At 52.4% G+C, this 25,565-nt stretch overlaps 1 protein-coding gene across 3 annotated transcripts in view; it reads left to right on the top strand.

Moving 5' to 3' along the window:
• Positions 1 to 2,579: 2,579 nt before the first annotated feature.
• Positions 2,580 to 25,565, top strand: part of LOC137355862 (histone acetyltransferase KAT5) — a 71,299-nt gene continuing 48,313 nt past the window's right edge. For all 3 annotated transcript variants that reach the window (XM_068021455.1, XM_068021457.1, XM_068021454.1), the window contains exons 1-2: positions 2,580 to 2,803; positions 5,522 to 5,590. In XM_068021455.1, the coding sequence (XP_067877556.1) occupies positions 2,737 to 2,803; positions 5,522 to 5,590 (136 nt within the window). In that variant the 5' untranslated portion in view covers positions 2,580 to 2,736. The remainder of the gene's footprint in view (positions 2,804 to 5,521; positions 5,591 to 25,565) is intronic.

Here is a 25,565-nt window from a genome sequence, read left to right as displayed (position 1 = left end):
AATATTGGCCAGGACACTGGGGAGAACTCCCCTGCTCTTGTTCGAAATAATGCACATCCTCTCTTCTTCTTTGGCCTCCTTGTCTCGGGAGACAATAGGTAAGCGCCTGGAGGTGGTCAGTGGTTTGTGAAGCAGCGCCTGGAGTGGCTATAAAGGCCAATTCTAGAGTGACAGGCTCTTCCACAGGTGCTGCAGAGAAATTTGTTTGTTGGGGCTGTTCCACAGTTGGCTCTCCCCTTGCGCCTCTGTCTTTTTTCCTGCCAACTACTAAGTCTCTTCGACTCGCCACACTTTAGCCCCGTCTTTATGGCTGCCCACCAGCTCTGGCGAACGCTGGCAACTGACTCCCACGACTTGTGATCAATGTCACAGGATTTCATGTCGCGTTTGCAGACGTCTTTAAAGCGGAGACATGGACGGCCAGTGGGTCTGATACCAGTGGCGAGCTCGCTGTACAATGTGTCTTTGGGGATCCTGCCACCTTCCATGCGGCTCACATGGCCAAGCCATCTCAAGCGCCGCTGACTCAGTAGCGTGTATAAGCTGGGGATGTTGGCCACCTCGGCCACATCCACCCGAGCAGATAAGCCTCCGCTTAATGTCTCATCTGACCGACAGTGCAGCACTCCCTCAGTACTGTAGTGGAGGGTCAGCCTTGATTTTCGAGCTCAAGCCCTGCAGTGGGATTTGAACCCAAAACCTCTTGACTCAGAAGTGAGAGTCCGTCTTTGTGACCCCGGTGGGGTTCTGCAGGTCTCAGATCTGTGTCCCTTGCTGTTTATGTTATATATCAATGAACTACACTTAAATGTAGGGGACATGATTAGGAAGCTTGCAGTTGATACAAAAATTGGCCGCCTGGTTGACGGTGAGGTAGATGCTGAAGATATCAATGGACTAGTCAGTGGACAGAAAAGCGACAAACAGAAGAACCATGTAGCGCATGTCCACAGATCCCAGAAGGAAGCTGAACAGGTAGATAAGGTGGTCAAGAAGGCAGAGAGATATTTGCCTTTATTAGCCGAGCCTTAGAATATAAGAGCTGGGAACTTGTGCTGGAACTGCATAAAAGAAATTAGGCTGCAGCTGGAGCACTGTGTACAGCTCTGGTCACTGCACCAAGGGAAAGATGTGATCGCACCAGAGAGTGTACAGAGGAGATTTACGAGGATGTTGCCAGGACGGAGAATTTAACGATGAGGAAAGATTGGGTAGGCTGGGATTGTTTACTTTGGAACAGAAGAGGCTGAGGAGATTTAATTGAGGAGTATAAAATTATGAGGCGCCAAGATAGAGTGGACAGGAAGGACCTGTTTCCCCTAGTGGAGAGGTCAATAACCAGGGGACATAGTTTTAAGGTATTTAGGAGGATTGGGAGAAATTGAGGGGAAATTCTTTCATCTAGAAGGTGATGGGGGTCTGGAACTCACTGTGGCACTGTCGGAGGGTCAGTACTGAGGGAGCGCCGCACTGTCGGAGGGTCAGTACTGAGGGAGCGCCGCACTGTCGGAGGGTCAGTACTGAGGGAGCGCCGCACTGTCGGAGGGTCAGTACTGAGGGAGCGCCGCACTGTCGGAGGGTCAGTACTGAAGGAGCGCCGCACTGTCAGAGGGTCAGTACTGAGGGAGTGCCACACTGTCGGAGGGTCAGTACTGAGGGAGTGCCGCACTGTCGAAGGGTCAGTACTGAGGGAGTGCTGCACTGTCGGAGGGTCAGTACTGAGGGAGTGCCGCACTGTCGGAGGGTCAGTACTGAGGGAGTGCCGCACTGTCGGAGGGTCAGTACTGAGGGAGTGCCGCACTGTCGGAGGGTCAGTACTGAGGGAGCGCCGCACTGTCGGAGGGTCAGTACTGAGGGAGCGCCGCACTGTCGGAGGGTCAGTACTGAGGGAGTGCCGCACTGTCGGAGGGTCAGTACTGAGGGAGTGCCGCACTGTCGGAGGGTCAGTACTGAGGGAGTGCCGCACTGTCGGAGGATCAGTACTGAGGGAGCGCCGCACTGTCGGAGGGTCAGTACTGAGGGAGCGCCGCACTGTCGGAGGGTCAGTACTGAGGGAGTGCTGCACTGACGGAGGGTCAGTACTGAGGGAGTGCCGCACTGTCGGAGGTGCCGTGTACATTGGATGTAAAGCACTTTGAGACATTCTGAGGTGAGATATAAATACAAAGTGTTTTTTTGGACCAGATTTAAACAGTGCAATAGGAGGGGGCAGGAGTCTAGTATTTATATATATGTAAGTTTATGACTGTATATATTTAGGTATATTAAAATGCAGTAAAGCAGCGGCAGGGGGGCCGTTTTGTCGATAAATTGCTGAATAAAAAGAGGTTAAAATGTATTTTGAGGGAAAATGAGTGAGAGGAGAATTCAGGCAGTGAGGAAGCCGCCTGCAGCAGCTGAGTGTAACAATGGGGGAAGAGGGAGGGGAGGCTGAGCTGGGATTGAGGGAGAGGTTTTCCCGGCTGCAGCGGGGAGGGGGTTAACCGGCTGGCCGGAGGGGAGAGGAAGGGAAGGGAGCGGAGGCTCTGCCTCGGGGGTTTTGGCGGCGGGTTTTGGGCGCAGGCAGAGCGCGGCCACCTCGGCAACGGGAGGACCCCCCCCCCCCCGGACAAGATGGCGGAGGCGGTGAGTCAGTGAAAAAGCAGCGGCGGCCGCGGGAGGAGAGAGAGAGGGGGGACACGGCCGGTAGCCGCCGCCATAGCCATTCTCTCCCTGTCTCCGTCTCTGTCTCGGCAGATGGAGGTGATCGAAGGCTGCCGCCTGCCCGTCCTCCGGAGGAACCAGGAGAACGAGGACGAGTGGCGTGAGTATCCAAGATGGCGGACGGGCGGCTGCTCGGTCAGCGTGCAGTAAATCCTCCCCACCGCCGGTGGCGCTGCTCGGTCAGCTTGCAGTAACTCCTCCCCACCGCCGGTGGCGCTGCTCGCTCAGCTTGCAGTAACTCCTCCCCACCGCCGGTGGCGCTGCTTGGTCGGCGTGCAGTAACTCCGCCCCACCGCCGGTGGCGTTGCTGCTGTCAATCAGGGTGTAGTAACCTCCTCCCCAGCACCAGGGTCATTGCTGTCAGTCAGTATTTAGTAACCTCCTCCCCAGCACCAGGGGTGCTGCTGCTGCTGTCAAACACTGTGCACTAACCTCCTCCCCGGCACCAGGGGCACTGTTGCTGCTGTCAATCAGGATATAGTAACTTTTTCCCATCACCAGTTCTTTCCATATTTTATCATTGGCGGGAAGGAAAGAAGCCGCTACACTTTAAAGGGAGGGGGAGAGTAAGAGCTTGCATTTATATAGCGACTTCCACCACCTCAGGACGTCCCAAAGTGCTTTGCAACCAATGAATTACTTGTAGTGCCTGTTGTAGAAACAATACAAAAGAAAAAAATGGACTGCCTGACATCTACATACGAACATACATATTAAGACCTGGAGTAGGCCATTCGGCCCTTCAAGCCTGCTCCCATCATTTGATAAGATCATGGGTGATCTGATTGTGGCCTCAAGTCCACTCTCCTGTCTGCCCATAACATTTGACTCCCTGATCTATCAAGAATCTGTCTAACTCAGCCTTCCAAACATACTCTCATTATCTCCATATTAAATGGGAGGCCCCTTATTTCTAAACTGTGTCCCCTGGTTCTAGTCTCTCTCATAATGGGAAACAACCTCTCAGCATCCACCTTTTCAAGTCCCCTCAAGATCTTACCTGTTTCAATAAGGTCACCTCTCATTCATCCAATCTCCAATGGATACAAGGCCAAACTGTCCAACCTTTCCTCATCCCAGGAATCAGTTGGGTGAACCTTCTCTGAACTGCTTCTGATGCAATTATGTCCTTTCTTAAGTAAGGAGACCAAAATATACACAGCACTCCAGATGTGGTCTCACCAACGCCCTGTACAACTGTGGCAAAACTTCCCTACTTTTATATTCCATTCCCCTTGTAATAAATGACAACATTCCATTTGCCTTCCTAACTTGCTGTACCAGCATACTGACTTTTTGTGATTCGTGTATTAGGACACCCAGACCCCTCTGTACCACCGAGTCCTGAAACCTCTCTCCATTTAAATAGTATACAGCTTTTCTGTTCTTCCTACCAAAGTGGACAAGTTCACAGTTTTCCCACATTAAACTCAATCTGCCAAATTTTTGCCCACCCACTTAACCTATCTATATCCCTTTGCAGACTCCTGATGTCCTCTTCACAACTTACTTTCCTACCTATCTTTGTGTCAACAGCAAATTTAGCAACCATACACACAGTCCCTTCATCCAGATCATTTCTATAGATGGTAAATAGTTGAGGCCCCAGCACTGATCCCTGTGGCACTCCACTAGTTACAGTTTGCCAACCTGAAAATGACCCATTTATCCCAACTGTCTGCTTCCTATTAGCTAACCAATCCTCTATCCATGCTAGTACGTTACCCTCTATACCATGAGCTCTTATTTTGTGTAGTAAGCTTTGATGTGGCACCTTATCAGATGCCTTTTGGAAATCCAGTACTCCACAACTACAGGTTCCCCTTTATCCACCTTGCTTGTTACTCCCTCAAAGAACTCTAATAAATTAGTCAAACAAGATTTCCCTTTCACAAAACCATGTTGACTCTGCCTGATTGCATTAAGATTTTCACAGTGCCCTGCTGCAACCTCCTTAAAAATTGATTCTAGCATTTTCCCAATGACAGATGTTATGCTAACTGGCCTGTAGCTTCCTGCTTTCTGTCTCCCTCCTTTCTTGAATAGTGGAGTTACATTTGCTATTTTCCAAGCTGATGGGACCCTTCCAGAATTTAGGGAATTTTGGAAAATTACAACCAATGCATCTACGATCTCTGCAGCCACTTCTTTTAAGACCCTAGGATGAAGTCCATCAGATCTGGGGACTGGTCAGCCTTTAGTTCTAATAATTTTCTCAGTTTCCTTTCCCTGGTAATTGTAATAATTTTAAGTTCCTCCCTCTCTTTCACCTCTTAATATTTACAAGTATTTCTGGGATGTTACTAGTGTCATCTACAGTGAAGACAGACACAAAATATCTGTTCAACGCTCCTGCCATTTCCTTATCTGCCATTATGAATTCCTCAGACTTGCTCTCTAGAGGATCCATGTTCATTTTTGTTACTCTTTTCCTTTTTAAATACCTGTAGAAATGCTGTGCCCTAAATACCCAATCTCATGAAAAAGAAATGCCGAAAATGAAAAACTCAAAATGCAACAGATCCCAGCAGGTCAGTCAGTACCTGTAAAGAGAAAACTGTATTTATTTTCATTTCCGAAGAGGGTGCACGGGCTGAATGGACTCCTCCTGTTCCTAGAAGGGCTGCACCCTGGTAGGAAGCATCCTCCAGCACCTTCAGAGGAGAGGAATAATAGGGTGGGCAAGAACAGAGCAGTCATTGGGGAGGGGCTTTTTGATAGCAGAGTAAAGAGGCAGTGCTACATTTCGGTAGCTGGGTGAGGAGATGTCTGTTCAGGAGAATATAACTAACCTGTTATTTGCTCCTTTTCAATCCAGCACTTGCTGAGATCCTCAGTGTTAAAGACATCAGTGGACGGAAGGTGTTCTATGTCCATTACATAGATTGTAAGTATTGCTCACTATTCCCTTGTTATTTATAACTTTACCTTCTTCCCAAAGCACTGTTAATGTGGGGGTATACTAAATTGGGAACGGCACAGTTGCACAAGAACACTGGGGTACAGTACTGGTGGATACAGGTCTGTCACTGTGTAACACTGGGGTACAGTACTGGTGGGGACAGGTCTGTCACTGTATAATACTGGGGTACAGTACTGGGGAGGACAGGTCTGTCACTGTATATCACTGGGGTACTGTACTGGTGGGGACAGGTCTGTCACTGTGTAACACTGGGGTACAGTACTGATGGTTACAGATCTGTCACTGTGTAACACTGGGGTACAGTACTGGTGGATACAGGTCTCTCACAGTATAACACTGGGGTACAGTACTGGTGGCGACAGGGCTGTCACTGTAACACTGGGGTACAGTACTAATGGGGATAGGTTGTCACTGTATAACACTGGGGTACAGTACTGGTGGGTACAGGTCTGTCATTGTATCACACTGGGGTACAGTACTGGTGGGGACATGTCTGTCACTGTATAACACTGGGGTACAGTACTGGTGGGGACGGGTCTGTCACTGGATAACACTGGGGCACACTACTGGTGGGGACAGTTCTGTAACTGTATCACACTGGGGTACAGTACTGGTGGGTACAGGTCTCTCACTGTAACACGGGTACAGTACTGGTGGGGACATGTCTGTCACTGTATAACACTGGGGTACAGTACTGGTGGGGACAGGTCTGTCTCTGTATAACGCTGGGGTGCAGTACTGGTGGGTACAGGTCTGTCACTGTATCACACTGGGGTACATTATTGGTGGGGACAGGTTTGTCACTGTAACACGGGTACAGTACAGGTTGGGTCCGGTCTGTCACTAAAAAACTGGGGTACAGTACTGGTGGGGACAGGTCTGTCACTGTATAACACTGGGCTACTGTACTGGTGGGTACATGTCTGTCACTGTAACACGGGTAAAGTACAGGTTGGGTCAGGTCTGTCACGATAACACTGGGGTACTTTCCTGGTGGGGACAGGTCTGTCACTGTATAACGCTGGGGTAGACGACGAGTGGGGAAAGGTCTGTCACTGCATAATATGGGTGCAGTACTGGTGGGTACAGGTCTCTCACTGCAACACGGGTACAGTACAGGTTGGGTCAGGTCTGTCACTGTATAACGCTGGGGTACAGTACTGGTGGGGACAGGTCTGTCACTGTATAACACTGGGGTACAGTACTGGTGGGGACAGGTCTGTAACTGTATAACACTGGGGTACAGTACTGGTGGGGACAGGTCTGTAACTGTATAACACTGGGGTACAGTACTGGTGGTGACAGGTCTGTCACTGTATAACACTGGGGTACAGTACTGGTGGGGACAGGTCTGTAACTGTATAACACTGGGGTACAGTACTGGTGGTGACAGGTCTGTCACTGTATAACACTGGGGTACAGTACTGGTGGTGACAGGTCTGTAACTGTACAACACTGGGGTACAGTACTGGTGGGTACAGGTCTGTCACTGTATAACACTGGGGTACAGTACTGATGGGGACAGGTCTGTAACTGTACAACACTGGGGTACAGTACTGGTGGGGACAGGTCTGTAACTGTATAACACTGGGGTACAGTACTGGTGGTGATAGGTCTGTCACTGTATAACACTGGGGTATAGTATTGGTGGGTACAGGTCTGTCACCGTATAACATTGGGGTACAGTACTGATGGGGACAGGTCTGTCACTGTATAACACTGGGGTACAGTACTGATGGGGACAGGTCTGTCACTGTATAACACTGGGGTACAGTACTGGTGGTGACAGGTCTGTCACTGTATAACACTGGGGTACAGTACTGGTGACGACAGGGCTGTCACTGTATAAGACTGGGGTACAGTACTGGTGGGGACAGGTCTGTCACTGTATAACACTGGGGTACAGTACTGGTGGCGACAGGGCTGTCAGTGTATAACACTGGGGTACAGTACTGGTGGGGACAGGTCTGTCACTGTATAACACTGGGGTACAGTACTGGTGGGGACAGGTCTGTCACTGTATAACACTGGGGTACAGTACTGGTGGGGACAGGTCTGTCACTGTATAACACCGGGGTACAGTACTGGTGCGGACAGGTCTGGCAGTGTATAACACTGGGCTACTATACTGGTGGGGACAGGTCTGTCACTGTAACACTGGGGTACAGTACTAATGGGGATAGGTTGTCACTGTATAACACTGGGGTACAGTACTGGTGGGGACAGGTCTGTCACTGCATAACACTGGTGTACAGTACTGGTGGGTACAGGTCTGTCACTGTATAACACTGGGGTACAGTACTGGTGGGGACAGGTCTGTCACTGTATAACACTGGGGTACAGTACTGGTGGGGACAGGTCTGTCACTGTATAACACTGGGGTACAGTACTGGTGGGGACAGGTCTGTCACTGTATAACACTGGGGTACAGTCCTGGTGGGGACAGGTCTGTCACTGTATAGCACTGGGGTACAGTACTGGTGGGGACAGGTCTGTCACTATATAACACTGGGGGACAGTACTGATGGTGACAGGTCTGTCACTGTATAAGACTAGGGTACAGCACTGGTGGGTACACGTCTGTCACTGTATATCACTGGGGTCCAGTACTGGTGGGTACACGTCTGTCACTGTGTAGCACTGGGATACAGTACTGGTGGGGACATGTCTGTCACTGTATAGCATTGGGGTACAGTACTGGTGGGGACAGGTCTGTCACTGTATAGCACTGGGTAAAGTACTGGTGGGGACAGGTCTGTCACTGTATAACACTGGGGTACAGTACTGGTGGGTACACGTCTGTCACTGTGCAGTACTGGGGTACAGTACTGGTGGGGACAGGTCTGTCACTGTATAGCACTGGGGTACAGTACTGGTGGGGACAGGTCTGTCACTGTATAGCACTGGGTAAAGTACTGGTGGGGACAGGTCTGTCACTGTATAACACTGGGGTACAGTACTGGTGGGTACACGTCTGTCACTGTGCAGTACTGGGGTACAGTACTGGTGGGGACAGGTCTGTCACTGTATAGCACTGGGGTACAGTACTGGTGGGGACAGGTCTGTCACTGTCGAGCACTGGGGTACAGTACTGGTGGGGACAGGTCTGTCACTGTATAGCACTGGGGTACAGTACTGGTGGGGACAGGTCTGTCACTGTTTAACACTGGGGTACAGTACTGGTGGGGACAGGACTGTCACTGTGTAGCACTGGGGTACAGTCCTGGTGGGGACAGGTCTGTCACTGTATAGCACTGGGGTACAGTACTGGTGGGGACAGGTCTGTCACTGTATAACACTGGGGTACAGTACTGGTGAGTACAGGTCTGTCACTGTCTAGCACTGGGGTACAGTACTGGTGGGGACATGTCTGTCACTGTACAGCACTGGGGTACAGTACTGGTGGGGACGGGTCTGTCACTGTGTAACACTGGGGTACAGTACTGGTGGGGACAGGTCTGTCACTGTCTAGCACTGGGGTACAGTACTGGTGGGGACATGTCTGTCACTGTATAGCACTGGGGTACAGTACTGGTGGGGACGGGTCTGTCACTGTGTAACACTGGGGTACAGTACTGGTGGGGACAGGTCTGTCACTGTATAGCACTGGGGTACAGTACTGGTGGGGACTGGTCTGTCACTGTATAACACTGGGGTACAGTACTGGTGGGGACAGGTCTGTCACTGTATAACACTGGGGTACAGTACTGGTGGGGACGGGTCTGTCACTATAACACTGGGGTACAGTACTGGTGGGGACAGGTCTGTCACTGTATAACACTGGGGTACAGTCCTGGTGGGGACAGGTCTGTCACTGTATAGCACTGGGGTACAGTACTGGTGGGGACAGGTCTGTCACTGTATAGCACTGGGGTACAGTACTGGTGGGGACATGTCTCTCACTGTATAGCACTGGGGTACAGTACTGGTGGGGACAGGTCTGTCACTGTATAGCACTGGGGTACAGTACTGGTGGGGACTGGTCTGTCACTGTTTTACACTGGGGTACAGTTCTGGTGGGGACAGGTCTGTCACTGTATAGCACTGGGGTACAGTCCTGGTGGGGACAGGTCTGTCACTGTATAGCACTGGGGTAGAGTACTGGTGGGGACAGGTCTGTCACTGTATATCACTGGGGTCCAGTACTGGTGGGTACACGTCTGTCACTGTGTAGCACTGGGATACAGTCCTGGTGGGGACAGGTCTGTTACTGAATAACATTGGGGTACAGTACAGGTGGGGACAGGTCTGTCACTGTATAACACTGGGGTACAGTACTGGTGAGTACAGGTCTGTCACTGTACAGCACTGGGGTAGAGTACTGGTGGGGACAGGTCTGTCACTGTATAGCACTGGGGTACAGTACTGGTGGGGACAGGTCTGTCACTGTATAAGACTAGGGTACAGTACTGGTGGGTACACGTCTGGAACTGTATAGCACTGGGGTACAGTCCTGGTGGGGACAGGTCTGTCACTGTATAGCACTGGGGTACAGTACTGGTGGGGACAGGTCTGTCACTATATAACACTGGGGGACAGTACTGATGGTGACAGGTCTGTCACTGCATAACTCTGGGGTAGAGTACTGGTGGGGACAGGTCTGTCACTGTATAAGACTAGGGTACAGCACTGGTGGGTACACGTCTGTCACTGTATATCACTGGGGTCCAGTACTGGTGGGTACACGTCTGTCACTGTGTAGCACTGGGATACAGTACTGGTGGGGACATGTCTGTCACTGTATAGCATTGGGGTACAGTCCTGGTGGGGACAGGTCTGTCACTGTATAACACTGGGGTACAGTACTGGTGGGTACACGTCTGTCACTGTGTAGTACTGGGGTACAGTACTGGTGGGGACAGGTCTGTCACTGTGTAGTACAGGGGTACAGTACTGTTGGGGACAGGTCTGTCACTGTATAACAATAGGGTACAGTACTGGTGGGTACACGTTTGTCACTGTGTAGCACTGGGGTACAGTACTGGTGGGGAGAGGTCTGTCACTGTATAGCACTGGGGTACAGTACTGGTGTGGACAGGTCTGTCACTGTATAACACTGGGGTACAGTACTGGTGGGGACATGTCTGTCACTGTATAGCACTGGGGTACAGTACTGGTGGGGACAGGTCTGTCACTGTATAGCACTGGGGTACAGTACTGGTGGGGACATGTCTGTCACTGTATAGCACTGGGGTACAGTACTGGTGGGGACATGTCTCTCACTGTATAGCACTGGGGTACAGTACTGGTGGGGACAGGTCTGTCACTGTATAGCACTGGGGTACAGTACTGGTGGGGACCGGTCTGTCACTGTTTAACACTGGGGTACAGTACTGGTGGGGACAGGTCTGTCACTGTATAGCACTGGGGTACAGTACTGGTGGGGACAGGTCTCTCACTGTATAGCACTGGGGTACAGTCCTGGTGGGGACAGGTCTGTCACTGTCTAGCACTGGGGTACAGTACTGGTGGGGACATGTCTGTCACTGTATAGCACTGGGGTACAGTACTGGTGAGTACAGGTCTGTCACTGTATAGCACTGGGGTACAGTACTGGTGGGGAAAGGTCTGTCACTGTATAGCACTGGGGTACAGTACTGGTGGGGACATGTCTGTCACTGTATAGCACTGGGGTACAGTACTGGTGGGGACATGTCTGTCACTGTGTAACACTGGGGTACGGTACTGGTGGGGACAGGTCTGTCACTGTATAGCACTGGGGTACAGTACTGGTGGGGACTGGTCTGTCACTGTATAACACTGGGGTACAGTACTGGTGGGGACAGGTCTGTCACTGTATAACACTGGGGTACAATACTGGTGGGGACGGGTCTGTCACTATAACACTGGGGTACAGTACTGGTGGGGACTGGTCTGTCACTGTGTAACACTGGGGTACAGTACTGGTGGGGACAGGTCTGTCACTGTATAACACTGGGGTACAGTACTGGTGGGGACGGGTCTGTCACTAAAGCACTGGGGTTCAGTACTGGTGGGGACTGGTCTGTCACTGTATATCACTGGGGTACAGTCCTGGTGGGGACAGGTCTGTCACTGTATAGCACTGGGGTACAGTACTGGTGGGCACAGGTCTGTCACTATATAACACTGGGGGACAGTACTGATGGTGACAGGTCTGTCACTGTATAAGACTAGGGTACAGCACTGGTGGGTACACGTCTGTCACTGTATATCACTGGGGTCCAGTACTGGTGGGTACACGTCTGTCACTGTGTCGCACTGGGATACAGTACTGGTGGGGACATGTCTGTCACTGTATAGCATTGGGGTACAGTACTGGTGGGGACAGGTCTGTCACTGTATAACACTGGGGTACAGTACTGGTGGGGACAGGTCTGTCACTGTATAGCATTGGGGTACAGTACTGGTGGGGACAGGTCTGTCACTGTATAGCACTGGGGTACAGTACTGGTGGGGACATGTCTCTCACTGTATAGCACTGGGGTACAGTACTGGTGGGGACAGGTCTGTCACTGCATAGCACTGGGGTACAGTACTGGTGAGTACAGGTCTGTCACTGTATAGCACTGGGGTACAGTACTGGTGGGGAAAGGTCTGTCACTGTATAGCACTGGGGTACAGTACTGGTGGGGACGGGTCTGTCACTGTGTAACACTGGGGTACGGTACTGGTGGGGACAGGTCTGTCACTGTATAACACTGGGGTACAGTACTGGTGGGGACGGGTCTGTCACTGTGTAACACTGGGGTACGGTACTGGTGGGGACAGGTCTGTCACTGTATCGCACTGGGGTACAGTACTGGTGGGGACTGGTCTGTCACTGTATAACACTGGGGTACAGTACTGGTGGGGACAGGTCTGTCACTGTATAACACTGGGGTACAGTACTGGTGGGGACGGGTCTGTCACCATAACACTGGGGTACAGTACTGGTGGGGAGTGGTCTGTCACTGTATAACACTGGGGTACAGTACTGGTGGGGACTGGTCTGTCACTGTATAACACTGGGGTACAGTCCTGGTGGGGACAGGTCTGTCACTGAATAGCACTGGGGTACAGTACTGGTGGGGACGGGTCTGTCACTGTGTAACACTGGGGTACAGTACTGGTGGGGACATGTCTGTCACTGTATAGCACTGGGGTACAGTTCTGGTGGGGACTGGTCTGTCACTGTATAACACTGGGGTACAGTACTGTGGGGACTGGTCTGTCACTGTGTAACACTGGGGTACAGTACTGGTGGGGACAGGTCTGTCACTGTATAACACTGGGGTACAGTACTGGTGGGAACGGGTCTGTCACTGTATAACACTGGGGTACAGTACTGGTGGGTACGGGTCTGTCACTAAAGCACTGGGGTTCAGTACTGGTGGGGACTGGTCTGTCACTGTATAACACTGGGGTACAGTACTGGTGGGGACTGGTCTGTCACTGTGTAGCACTGGGGTACAGTCCTGGTGGGGACAGGTCTGTCACTGTATAAGACTAGGGTACAGTACTGGTGGGTACACGTCTGTCACTGTATATCACTGGGGTACAGTACTGGTGGGGACAGGTCTGTCACTGTATAGCACTGGGGTACAGTACTGGTGGGGACATGTCTGTCACTGTATAGCACTGGGGTACAGTACTGGTGGGGACGGGTCTGTCACTGTGTAACACTGGGGTACGGTACTGGTGGGGACAGGTCTGTCACTGTATAGCACTGGGGTACAGTACTGGTGGGGACTGGTCTGTCACTGTATAACACTGGGGTACGGTACTGGTGGGGACAGGTCTGTCACTGTATAACACTGGGGTACAATACTGGTGGGGACGGGTCTGTCACTATAACACTGGGGTACAGTACTGGTGGGGACTGGTCTGTCACTGTGTAACACTGGGGTACAGTACTGGTGGGGACAGGTCTGTCACTGTATAACACTGGGGTACAGTACTGGTGGGGACAGGTCTGTCACTGTATAGCATTGGGGTACAGTACTGGTGGGGACAGGTCTGTCACTGTATAGCACTGGGGTACAGTACTGGTGGGGACATGTCTCTCACTGTATAGCACTGGGGTACAGTACTGGTGGGGACAGGTCTGTCACTGCATAGCACTGGGGTACAGTACTGGTGAGTACAGGTCTGTCACTGTATAGCACTGGGGTACAGTACTGGTGGGGAAAGGTCTGTCACTGTATAGCACTGGGGTACAGTACTGGTGGGGACGGGTCTGTCACTGTGTAACACTGGGGTACGGTACTGGTGGGGACAGGTCTGTCACTGTATAACACTGGGGTACAGTACTGGTGGGGACGGGTCTGTCACTGTGTAACACTGGGGTACGGTACTGGTGGGGACAGGTCTGTCACTGTATCGCACTGGGGTACAGTACTGGTGGGGACTGGTCTGTCACTGTATAACACTGGGGTACAGTACTGGTGGGGACAGGTCTGTCACTGTATAACACTGGGGTACAGTACTGGTGGGGACGGGTCTGTCACCATAACACTGGGGTACAGTACTGGTGGGGTTTGGTCTGTCACTGTATAACACTGGGGTACAGTACTGGTGGGGACTGGTCTGTCACTGTATAACACTGGGGTACAGTCCTGGTGGGGACAGGTCTGTCACTGAATAGCACTGGGGTACAGTACTGGTGGGGACGGGTCTGTCACTGTGTAACACTGGGGTACAGTACTGGTGGGGACATGTCTGTCACTGTATAGCACTGGGGTACAGTTCTGGTGGGGACTGGTCTGTCACTGTATAACACTGGGGTACAGTACTGTGGGGACTGGTCTGTCACTGTGTAACACTGGGGTACAGTACTGGTGGGGACAGGTCTGTCACTGTATAACACTGGGGTACAGTACTGGTGGGAACGGGTCTGTCACTGTATAACACTGGGGTACAGTACTGGTGGGTACGGGTCTGTCACTAAAGCACTGGGGTTCAGTACTGGTGGGGACTGGTCTGTCACTGTGTAACACTGGGGTACAGTACTGGTGGGGACTGGTCTGTCACTGTGTAGCACTGGGGTACAGTCCTGGTGGGGACAGGTCTGTCACTGTATAAGACTAGGGTACAGTACTTGTGGGTACACGTCTGTCACTGTATATCACTGGGGTACAGTACTGGTGGGGACAGGTCTGTCACTGTATAGCACTGGGGTACAGTACTGGTGGGGACATGTCTGTCACTGTATAGCACTGGGGTACAGTACTGGTGGGGACGGGTCTGTCACTGTGTAACACTGGGGTACGGTACTGGTGGGGACAGGTCTGTCACTGTATAGCACTGGGGTACAGTACTGGTGGGGACTGGTCTGTCACTGTATAACACTGGGGTACAGGACTGGTGGGGACAGGTCTGTCACTGTATAACACTGGGGTACAATACTGGTGGGGACGGGTCTGTCACTATAACACTGGGGTACAGTACTGGTGGGGACTGGTCTGTCACTGTGTAACACTGGGGTACAGTACTGGTGGGGACAGGTCTGTCACTGTATAACACTGGGGTACAGTACTGGTGGGGACGGGTCTGTCACTAAAGCACTGGGGTTCAGTACTGGTGGGGACTGGTCTGTCACTGTATATCACTGGGGTACAGTCCTGGTGGGGACAGGTCTGTCACTGTATAGCACTGGGGTACAGTACTGGTGGGCACAGGTCTGTCACTATATAACACTGGGGGACAGTACTGATGGTGACAGGTCTGTCACTGTATAAGACTAGGGTACAGCACTGGTGGGTACACGTCTGTCACTGTATATCACTGGGGTCCAGTACTGGTGGGTACACGTCTGTCACTGTGTCGCACTGGGATACAGTACTGGTGGGGACATGTCTGTCACTGTATAGCATTGGGGTACAGTACTGGTGGGGACAGGTCTGTCACTGTATAACACTGGGGTACAGTACTGGTGGGGACAGGTCTGTCACTGTATAGCATTGGGGTACAGTACTGGTGGGGACAGGTCTGTCACTGTATAGCACTGGGGTACAGTACTGGTGGGGACATGTCTCTCACTGTATAGCACTGGGGTACAGTACTGGTGGGGACAGGTCTGTCACTGCATAGCACTGGGGTACAGTACTGGTGAGTACAGGTCTGTCACTGTATAGCACTGGGGTACAGTACTGGTGGGGAAAGGTCTGTCACTGTATAGCACTGGGGTACAGTACTGGTGGGGACGGGTCTGTCACTGTGTAACACTGGGGTACGGTACTGGTGGGGACAGGTCTGTCACTGTATAACACTGGGGTACAGTACTGGTGGGGACGGGTCTGTCACTGTGTAACACTGGGGTACAGTACTGGTGGGGACTGGTCTGTCACTGTATAACACTGGGGTACAGTACTGGTGGGGACAGGTCTGTCACTGTATAACACTGGGGTACAGTACTGGTGGGGACGGGTCTGTCACCATAACACTGGGGTACAGTACTGGTGGGGAGTGGTCTGTCACTGTATAACACTGGGGTACAGTACTGGTGGGGACTGGTCTGTCACTGTATAACACTGGGGTACAGTCCTGGTGGGGACAGGTCTGTCACTGAATAGCACTGGGGTACAGTACTGGTGGGGACGGGTCTGTCACTGTGTAACACTGGGGTACAGTACTGGTGGGGACATGTCTGTCACTGTATAGCACTGGGGTACAGTTCTGGTGGGGACTGGTCTGTCACTGTATAACACTGGGGTACAGTACTGTGGGGACTGGTCTGTCACTGTGTAACACTGGGGTACAGTACTGGTGGGGACAGGTCTGTCACTGTATAACACTGGGGTACAGTACTGGTGGGAACGGGTCTGTCACTGTATAACACTGGGGGACAGTACTGATGGTGACAGGTCTGTCACTGCATAACTCTGGGGTAGAGTACTGGTGGGGACAGGTCTGTCACTGTATAAGACTAGGGTACAGCACTGGTGGGTACACGTCTGTCACTGTATATCACTGGGGTCCAGTACTGGTGGGTACACGTCTGTCACTGTGTAGCACTGGGATACAGTACTGGTGGGGACATGTCTGTCACTGTATAGCATTGGGGTACAGTCCTGGTGGGGACAGGTCTGTCACTGTATAACACTGGGGTACAGTACTGGTGGGTACACGTCTGTCACTGTGTAGTACTGGGGTACAGTACTGGTGGGGACAGGTCTGTCACTGTGTAGTACTGGGGTACAGTACTGGTGGGGACAGGTCTGTCACTGTATAACACCAGGGTACAGTACTGGTGGGTACACGTTTGTCACTGTGTAGCACTGGGGTACAGTACTGGTGGGGACAGGTCTGTCACTGTATAGCACTGGGGTACAGTACTGGTGTGGACAGGTCTGTCACTGTATAACACTGGGGTACAGTACTGGTGGGGACAGGTCTGTCACTGTATAGCACTGGGGTACAGTACTGGTGGGGACAGGTCTGTCACTGTATAGCACTGGGGTACAGTACTGGTGGGGACATGTCTGTCACTGTATAGCACTGGGGTACAGTACTGGTGGGGACATGTCTCTCACTGTATAGCACTGGGGTACAGTACTGGTGGGGACAGGTCTGTCACTGTATAGCACTGGGGTACAGTACTGGTGGGGACCGGTCTGTCACTGTTTAACACTGGGGTACAGTACTGGTGGGGACAGGTCTGTCACTGTATAGCACTGGGGTACAGTACTGGTGGGGACAGGTCTGTCACTGTATAGCACTGGGGTACAGTCCTGGTGGGGACAGGTCTGTCACTGTCTAGCACTGGGGTACAGTACTGGTGGGGACATGTCTGTCACTGTATAGCACTGGGGTACAGTACTGGTGAGTACAGGTCTGTCACTGTATAGCACTGGGGTACAGTACTGGTGGGGAAAGGTCTGTCACTGTATAGCACTGGGGTACAGTACTGGTGGGGACATGTCTGTCACTGTATAGCACTGGGGTACGGTACTGGTGGGGACAGGTCTGTCACTGTATAGCACTGGGGTACAGTACTGGTGGGGACTGGTCTGTCACTGTATAACACTGGGGTACAGTACTGGTGGGGACAGGTCTGTCACTGTATAACACTGGGGTACAATACTGGTGGGGACGGGTCTGTCACTATAACACTGGGGTACAGTACTGGTGGGGACTGGTCTGTCACTGTGTAACACTGGGGTACAGTACTGGTGGGGACAGGTCTGTCACTGTATAACACTGGGGTACAGTACTGGTGGGGACGGGTCTGTCACTAAAGCACTGGGGTTCAGTACTGGTGGGGACTGGTCTGTCACTGTATATCACTGGGGTACAGTCCTGGTGGGGACAGGTCTGTCACTGTATAGCACTGGGGTACAGTACTGGTGGGCACAGGTCTGTCACTATATAACACTGGGGGACAGTACTGATGGTGACAGGTCTGTCACTGTATAAGACTAGGGTACAGCACTGGTGGGTACACGTCTGTCACTGTATATCACTGGGGTCCAGTACTGGTGGGTACACGTCTGTCACTGTGTCGCACTGGGATACAGTACTGGTGGGGACATGTCTGTCACTGTATAGCATTGGGGTACAGTACTGGTGGGGACAGGTCTGTCACTGTATAACACTGGGGTACAGTACTGGTGGGGACAGGTCTGTCACTGTATAGCATTGGGGTACAGTACTGGTGGGGACAGGTCTGTCACTGTATAGCACTGGGGTACAGTACTGGTGGGGACATGTCTCTCACTGTATAGCACTGGGGTACAGTACTGGTGGGGACAGGTCTGTCACTGCATAGCACTGGGGTACAGTACTGGTGAGTACAGGTCTGTCACTGTATAGCACTGGGGTACAGTACTGGTGGGGAAAGGTCTGTCACTGTATAGCACTGGGGTACAGTACTGGTGGGGACGGGTCTGTCACTGTGTAACACTGGGGTACGGTACTGGTGGGGACAGGTCTGTCACTGTATAACACTGGGGTACAGTACTGGTGGGGACGGGTCTGTCACTGTGTAACACTGGGGTACGGTACTGGTGGGGACAGGTCTGTCACTGTATCGCACTGGGGTACAGTACTGGTGGGGACTGGTCTGTCACTGTATAACACTGGGGTACAGTACTGGTGGGGACAGGTCTGTCACTGTATAACACTGGGGTACAGTACTGGTGGGGACGGGTCTGTCACCATAACACTGGGGTACAGTACTGGTGGGGAGTGGTCTGTCACTGTATAACACTGGGGTACAGTACTGGTGGGGACTGGTCTGTCACTGTATAACACTGGGGTACAGTCCTGGTGGGGACAGGTCTGTCACTGAATAGCACTGGGGTACAGTACTGGTGGGGACGGGTCTGTCACTGTGTAACACTGGGGTACAGTACTGGTGGGGACATGTCTGTCACTGTATAGCACTGGGGTACAGTTCTGGTGGGGACTGGTCTGTCACTGTATAACACTGGGGTACAGTACTGTGGGGACTGGTCTGTCACTGTGTAACACTGGGGTACAGTACTGGTGGGGACAGGTCTGTCACTGTATAACACTGGGGTACAGTACTGGTGGGAACGGGTCTGTCACTGTATAACACTGGGGGACAGTACTGATGGTGACAGGTCTGTCACTGCATAACTCTGGGGTAGAGTACTGGTGGGGACAGGTCTGTCACTGTATAAGACTAGGGTACAGCACTGGTGGGTACACGTCTGTCACTGTATATCACTGGGGTCCAGTACTGGTGGGTACACGTCTGTCACTGTGTAGCACTGGGATACAGTACTGGTGGGGACATGTCTGTCACTGTATAGCATTGGGGTACAGTCCTGGTGGGGACAGGTCTGTCACTGTATAACACTGGGGTACAGTACTGGTGGGTACACGTCTGTCACTGTGTAGTACTGGGGTACAGTACTGGTGGGGACAGGTCTGTCACTGTGTAGTACTGGGGTACAGTACTGGTGGGGACAGGTCTGTCACTGTATAACACTAGGGTACAGTACTGGTGGGTACACGTTTGTCACTGTGTAGCACTGGGGTACAGTACTGGTGGGGACAGGTCTGTCACTGTATAGCACTGGGGTACAGTACTGGTGTGGACAGGTCTGTCACTGTATAACACTGGGGTACAGTACTGGTGGGGACAGGTCTGTCACTGTATAGCACTGGGGTACAGTACTGGTGGGGACAGGTCTGTCACTGTATAGCACTGGGGTACAGTACTGGTGGGGACATGTCTGTCACTGTATAGCACTGGGGTACAGTACTGGTGGGGACATGTCTCTCACTGTATAGCACTGGGGTACAGTACTGGTGGGGACAGGTCTGTCACTGTATAGCACTGGGGTACAGTACTGGTGGGGACCGGTCTGTCACTGTTTAACACTGGGGTACAGTACTGGTGGGGACAGGTCTGTCACTGTATAGCACTGGGGTACAGTACTGGTGGGGACAGGTCTGTCACTGTATAGCACTGGGGTACAGTCCTGGTGGGGACAGGTCTGTCACTGTCTAGCACTGGGGTACAGTACTGGTGGGGACATGTCTGTCACTGTATAGCACTGGGGTACAGTACTGGTGAGTACAGGTCTGTCACTGTATAGCACTGGGGTACAGTACTGGTGGGGAAAGGTCTGTCACTGTATAGCACTGGGGTACAGTACTGGTGGGGACATGTCTGTCACTGTATAGCACTGGGGTACAGTACTGGTGGGGACGGGTCTGTCACTGTGTAACACTGGGGTACGGTACTGGTGGGGACAGGTCTGTCACTGTATAGCACTGGGGTACAGTACTGGTGGGGACTGGTCTGTCACTGTATAACACTGGGGTACAGTACTGGTGGGGACAGGTCTGTCACTGTATAACACTGGGGTACAATACTGGTGGGGACGGGTCTGTCACTATAACACTGGGGTACAGTACTGGTGGGGACTGGTCTGTCACTGTGTAACACTGGGGTACAGTACTGGTGGGGACAGGTCTGTCACTGTATAACACTGGGGTACAGTACTGGTGGGGACGGGTCTGTCACTAAAGCACTGGGGTTCAGTACTGGCGGGGACTGGTCTGTCACTGTATATCACTGGGGTACAGTCCTGGTGGGGACAGGTCTGTCACTGTATAGCACTGGGGTACAGTACTGGTGGGCACAGGTCTGTCACTATATAACACTGGGGGACAGTACTGATGGTGACAGGTCTGTCACTGTATAAGACTAGGGTACAGCACTGGTGGGTACACGTCTGTCACTGTATATCACTGGGGTCCAGTACTGGTGGGTACACGTCTGTCACTGTGTCGCACTGGGATACAGTACTGGTGGGGACATGTCTGTCACTGTATAGCATTGGGGTACAGTACTGGTGGGGACAGGTCTGTCACTGTATAACACTGGGGTACAGTACTGGTGGGGACAGGTCTGTCACTGTATAGCATTGGGGTACAGTACTGGTGGGGACAGGTCTGTCACTGTATAGCACTGGGGTACAGTACTGGTGGGGACATGTCTCTCACTGTATAGCACTGGGGTACAGTACTGGTGGGGACAGGTCTGTCACTGCATAGCACTGGGGTACAGTACTGGTGAGTACAGGTCTGTCACTGTATAGCACTGGGGTACAGTACTGGTGGGGAAAGGTCTGTCACTGTATAGCACTGGGGTACAGTACTGGTGGGGACGGGTCTGTCACTGTGTAACACTGGGGTACGGTACTGGTGGGGACAGGTCTGTCACTGTATAACACTGGGGTACAGTACTGGTGGGGACGGGTCTGTCACTGTGTAACACTGGGGTACGGTACTGGTGGGGACAGGTCTGTCACTGTATCGCACTGGGGTACAGTACTGGTGGGGACTGGTCTGTCACTGTATAACACTGGGGTACAGTACTGGTGGGGACAGGTCTGTCACTGTATAACACTGGGGTACAGTACTGGTGGGGACGGGTCTGTCACCATAAAACTGGGGTACAGTACTGGTGGGGAGTGGTCTGTCACTGTATAACACTGGGGTACAGTACTGGTGGGGACTGGTCTGTCACTGTATAACACTGGGGTACAGTCCTGGTGGGGACAGGTCTGTCACTGAATAGCACTGGGGTACAGTACTGGTGGGGACGGGTCTGTCACTGTGTAACACTGGGGTACAGTACTGGTGGGGACATGTCTGTCACTGTATAGCACTGGGGTACAGTTCTGGTGGGGACTGGTCTGTCACTGTATAACACTGGGGTACAGTACTGTGGGGACTGGTCTGTCACTGTGTAACACTGGGGTACAGTACTGGTGGGGACAGGTCTGTCACTGTATAACACTGGGGTACAGTACTGGTGGGAACGGGTCTGTCACTGTATAACACTGGGGTACAGTACTGGTGGGTACGGGTCTGTCACTAAAGCACTGGGGTTCAGTACTGGTGGGGACTGGTCTGTCACTGTATAACACTGGGGTACAGTACTGGTGGGGACTGGTCTGTCACTGTGTAGCACTGGGGTACAGTCCTGGTGGGGACAGGTCTGTCACTGTATAAGACTAGGGTACAGTACTGGTGGGTACACGTCTGTCACTGTATATCACTGGGGTACAGTACTGGTGGGGACAGGTCTGTCACTGTATAGCACTGGGGTACAGTACTGGTGGGGACATGTCTGTCACTGTATAGCACTGGGGTACAGTACTGGTGGGGACGGGTCTGTCACTGTGTAACACTGGGGTACGGTACTGGTGGGGACAGGTCTGTCACTGTATAGCACTGGGGTACAGTACTGGTGGGGACTGGTCTGTCACTGTATAACACTGGGGTACGGTACTGGTGGGGACAGGTCTGTCACTGTATAACACTGGGGTACAATACTGGTGGGGACGGGTCTGTCACTATAACACTGGGGTACAGTACTGGTGGGGACTGGTCTGTCACTGTGTAACACTGGGGTACAGTACTGGTGGGGACAGGTCTGTCACTGTATAACACTGGGGTACAGTACTGGTGGGGACAGGTCTGTCACTGTATAGCATTGGGGTACAGTACTGGTGGGGACAGGACTGTCACTGTATAGCACTGGGGTACAGTACTGGTGGGGACATGTCTCTCACTGTATAGCACTGGGGTACAGTACTGGTGGGGACAGGTCTGTCACTGCATAGCACTGGGGTACAGTACTGGTGAGTACAGGTCTGTCACTGTATAGCACTGGGGTACAGTACTGGTGGGGAAAGGTCTGTCACTGTATAGCACTGGGGTACAGTACTGGTGGGGACGGGTCTGTCACTGTGTAACACTGGGGTACGGTACTGGTGGGGACAGGTCTGTCACTGTATAACACTGGGGTACAGTACTGGTGGGGACGGGTCTGTCACTGTGTAACACTGGGGTACGGTACTGGTGGGGACAGGTCTGTCACTGTATCGCACTGGGGTACAGTACTGGTGGGGACTGGTCTGTCACTGTATAACACTGGGGTACAGTACTGGTGGGGACAGGTCTGTCACTGTATAACACTGGGGTACAGTACTGGTGGGGACGGGTCTGTCACCATAACACTGGGGTACAGTACTGGTGGGGTTTGGTCTGTCACTGTATAACACTGGGGTACAGTACTGGTGGGGACTGGTCTGTCACTGTATAACACTGGGGTACAGTCCTGGTGGGGACAGGTCTGTCACTGAATAGCACTGGGGTACAGTACTGGTGGGGACGGGTCTGTCACTGTGTAACACTGGGGTACAGTACTGGTGGGGACATGTCTGTCACTGTATAGCACTGGGGTACAGTTCTGGTGGGGACTGGTCTGTCACTGTATAACACTGGGGTACAGTACTGTGGGGACTGGTCTGTCACTGTGTAACACTGGGGTACAGTACTGGTGGGGACAGGTCTGTCACTGTATAACACTGGGGTACAGTACTGGTGGGAACGGGTCTGTCACTGTATAACACTGGGGTACAGTACTGGTGGGTACGGGTCTGTCACTAAAGCACTGGGGTTCAGTACTGGTGGGGACTGGTCTGTCACTGTGTAACACTGGGGTACAGTACTGGTGGGGACTGGTCTGTCACTGTGTAGCACTGGGGTACAGTCCTGGTGGGGACAGGTCTGTCACTGTATAAGACTAGGGTACAGTACTGGTGGGTACACGTCTGTCACTGTATATCACTGGGGTACAGTACTGGTGGGGACAGGTCTGTCACTGTATAGCACTGGGGTACAGTACTGGTGGGGACATGTCTGTCACTGTATAGCACTGGGGTACAGTACTGGTGGGGACGGGTCTGTCACTGTGTAACACTGGGGTACGGTACTGGTGGGGACAGGTCTGTCACTGTATAGCACTGGGGTACAGTACTGGTGGGGACTGGTCTGTCACTGTATAACACTGGGGTACAGTACTGGTGGGGACAGGTCTGTCACTGTATAACACTGGGGTACAATACTGGTGGGGACGGGTCTGTCACTATAACACTGGGGTACAGTACTGGTGGGGACTGGTCTGTCACTGTGTAACACTGGGGTACAGTACTGGTGGGGACAGGTCTGTCACTGTATAACACTGGGGTACAGTACTGGTGGGGACGGGTCTGTCACTAAAGCACTGGGGTTCAGTACTGGTGGGGACTGGTCTGTCACTGTATATCACTGGGGTACAGTCCTGGTGGGGACAGGTCTGTCACTGTATAGCACTGGGGTACAGTACTGGTGGGCACAGGTCTGTTACTATATAACACTGGGGGACAGTACTGATGGTGACAGGTCTGTCACTGTATAAGACTAGGGTACAGCACTGGTGGGTACACGTCTGTCACTGTATATCACTGTGGTCCAGTACTGGTGGGTACACGTCTGTCACTGTGTCGCACTGGGATACAGTACTGGTGGGGACATGTCTGTCACTGTATAGCATTGGGGTACAGTACTGGTGGGGACAGGTCTGTCACTGTATAACACTGGGGTACAGTACTGGTGGGGACAGGTCTGTCACTGTATAGCATTGGGGTACAGTACTGGTGGGGACAGGTCTGTCACTGTATAGCACTGGGGTACAGTACTGGTGGGGACATGTCTCTCACTGTATAGCACTGGGGTACAGTACTGGTGGGGACAGGTCTGTCACTGCATAGCACTGGGGTACAGTACTGGTGAGTACAGGTCTGTCACTGTATAGCACTGGGGTACAGTACTGGTGGGGAAAGGTCTGTCACTGTATAGCACTGGGGTACAGTACTGGTGGGGACGGGTCTGTCACTGTGTAACACTGGGGTACGGTACTGGTGGGGACAGGTCTGTCACTGTATAACACTGGGGTACAGTACTGGTGGGGACGGGTCTGTCACTGTGTAACACTGGGGTACGGTACTGGTGGGGACAGGTCTGTCACTGTATCGCACTGGGGTACAGTACTGGTGGGGACTGGTCTGTCACTGTATAACACTGGGGTACAGTACTGGTGGGGACAGGTCTGTCACTGTATAACACTGGGGTACAGTACTGGTGGGGACGGGTCTGTCACCATAACACTGGGGTACAGTACTGGTGGGGAGTGGTCTGTCACTGTATAACACTGGGGTACAGTACTGGTGGGGACTGGTCTGTCACTGTATAACACTGGGGTACAGTCCTGGTGGGGACAGGTCTGTCACTGAATAGCACTGGGGTACAGTACTGGTGGGGACGGGTCTGTCACTGTGTAACACTGGGGTACAGTACTGGTGGGGACATGTCTGTCACTGTATAGCACTGGGGTACAGTTCTGGTGGGGACTGGTCTGTCACTGTATAACACTGGGGTACAGTACTGTGGGGACTGGTCTGTCACTGTGTAACACTGGGGTACAGTACTGGTGGGGACAGGTCTGTCACTGTATAACACTGGGGTACAGTACTGGTGGGAACGGGTCTGTCACTGTATAACACTGGGGTACAGTACTGGTGGGTACGGGTCTGTCACTAAATCACTGGGGTTCAGTACTGGTGGGGACTGGTCTGTCACTGTATAACACTGGGGTACAGTACTGGTGGGG

This window comes from Heterodontus francisci, chromosome 44 (assembly GCF_036365525.1).
Source record: "Heterodontus francisci isolate sHetFra1 chromosome 44, sHetFra1.hap1, whole genome shotgun sequence".
Taxonomy (NCBI): domain Eukaryota; kingdom Metazoa; phylum Chordata; class Chondrichthyes; order Heterodontiformes; family Heterodontidae; genus Heterodontus; species Heterodontus francisci.
Note: the sequence above shows the minus strand (reverse complement) of the source record. Positions and strands in the feature narration are given on the sequence as shown.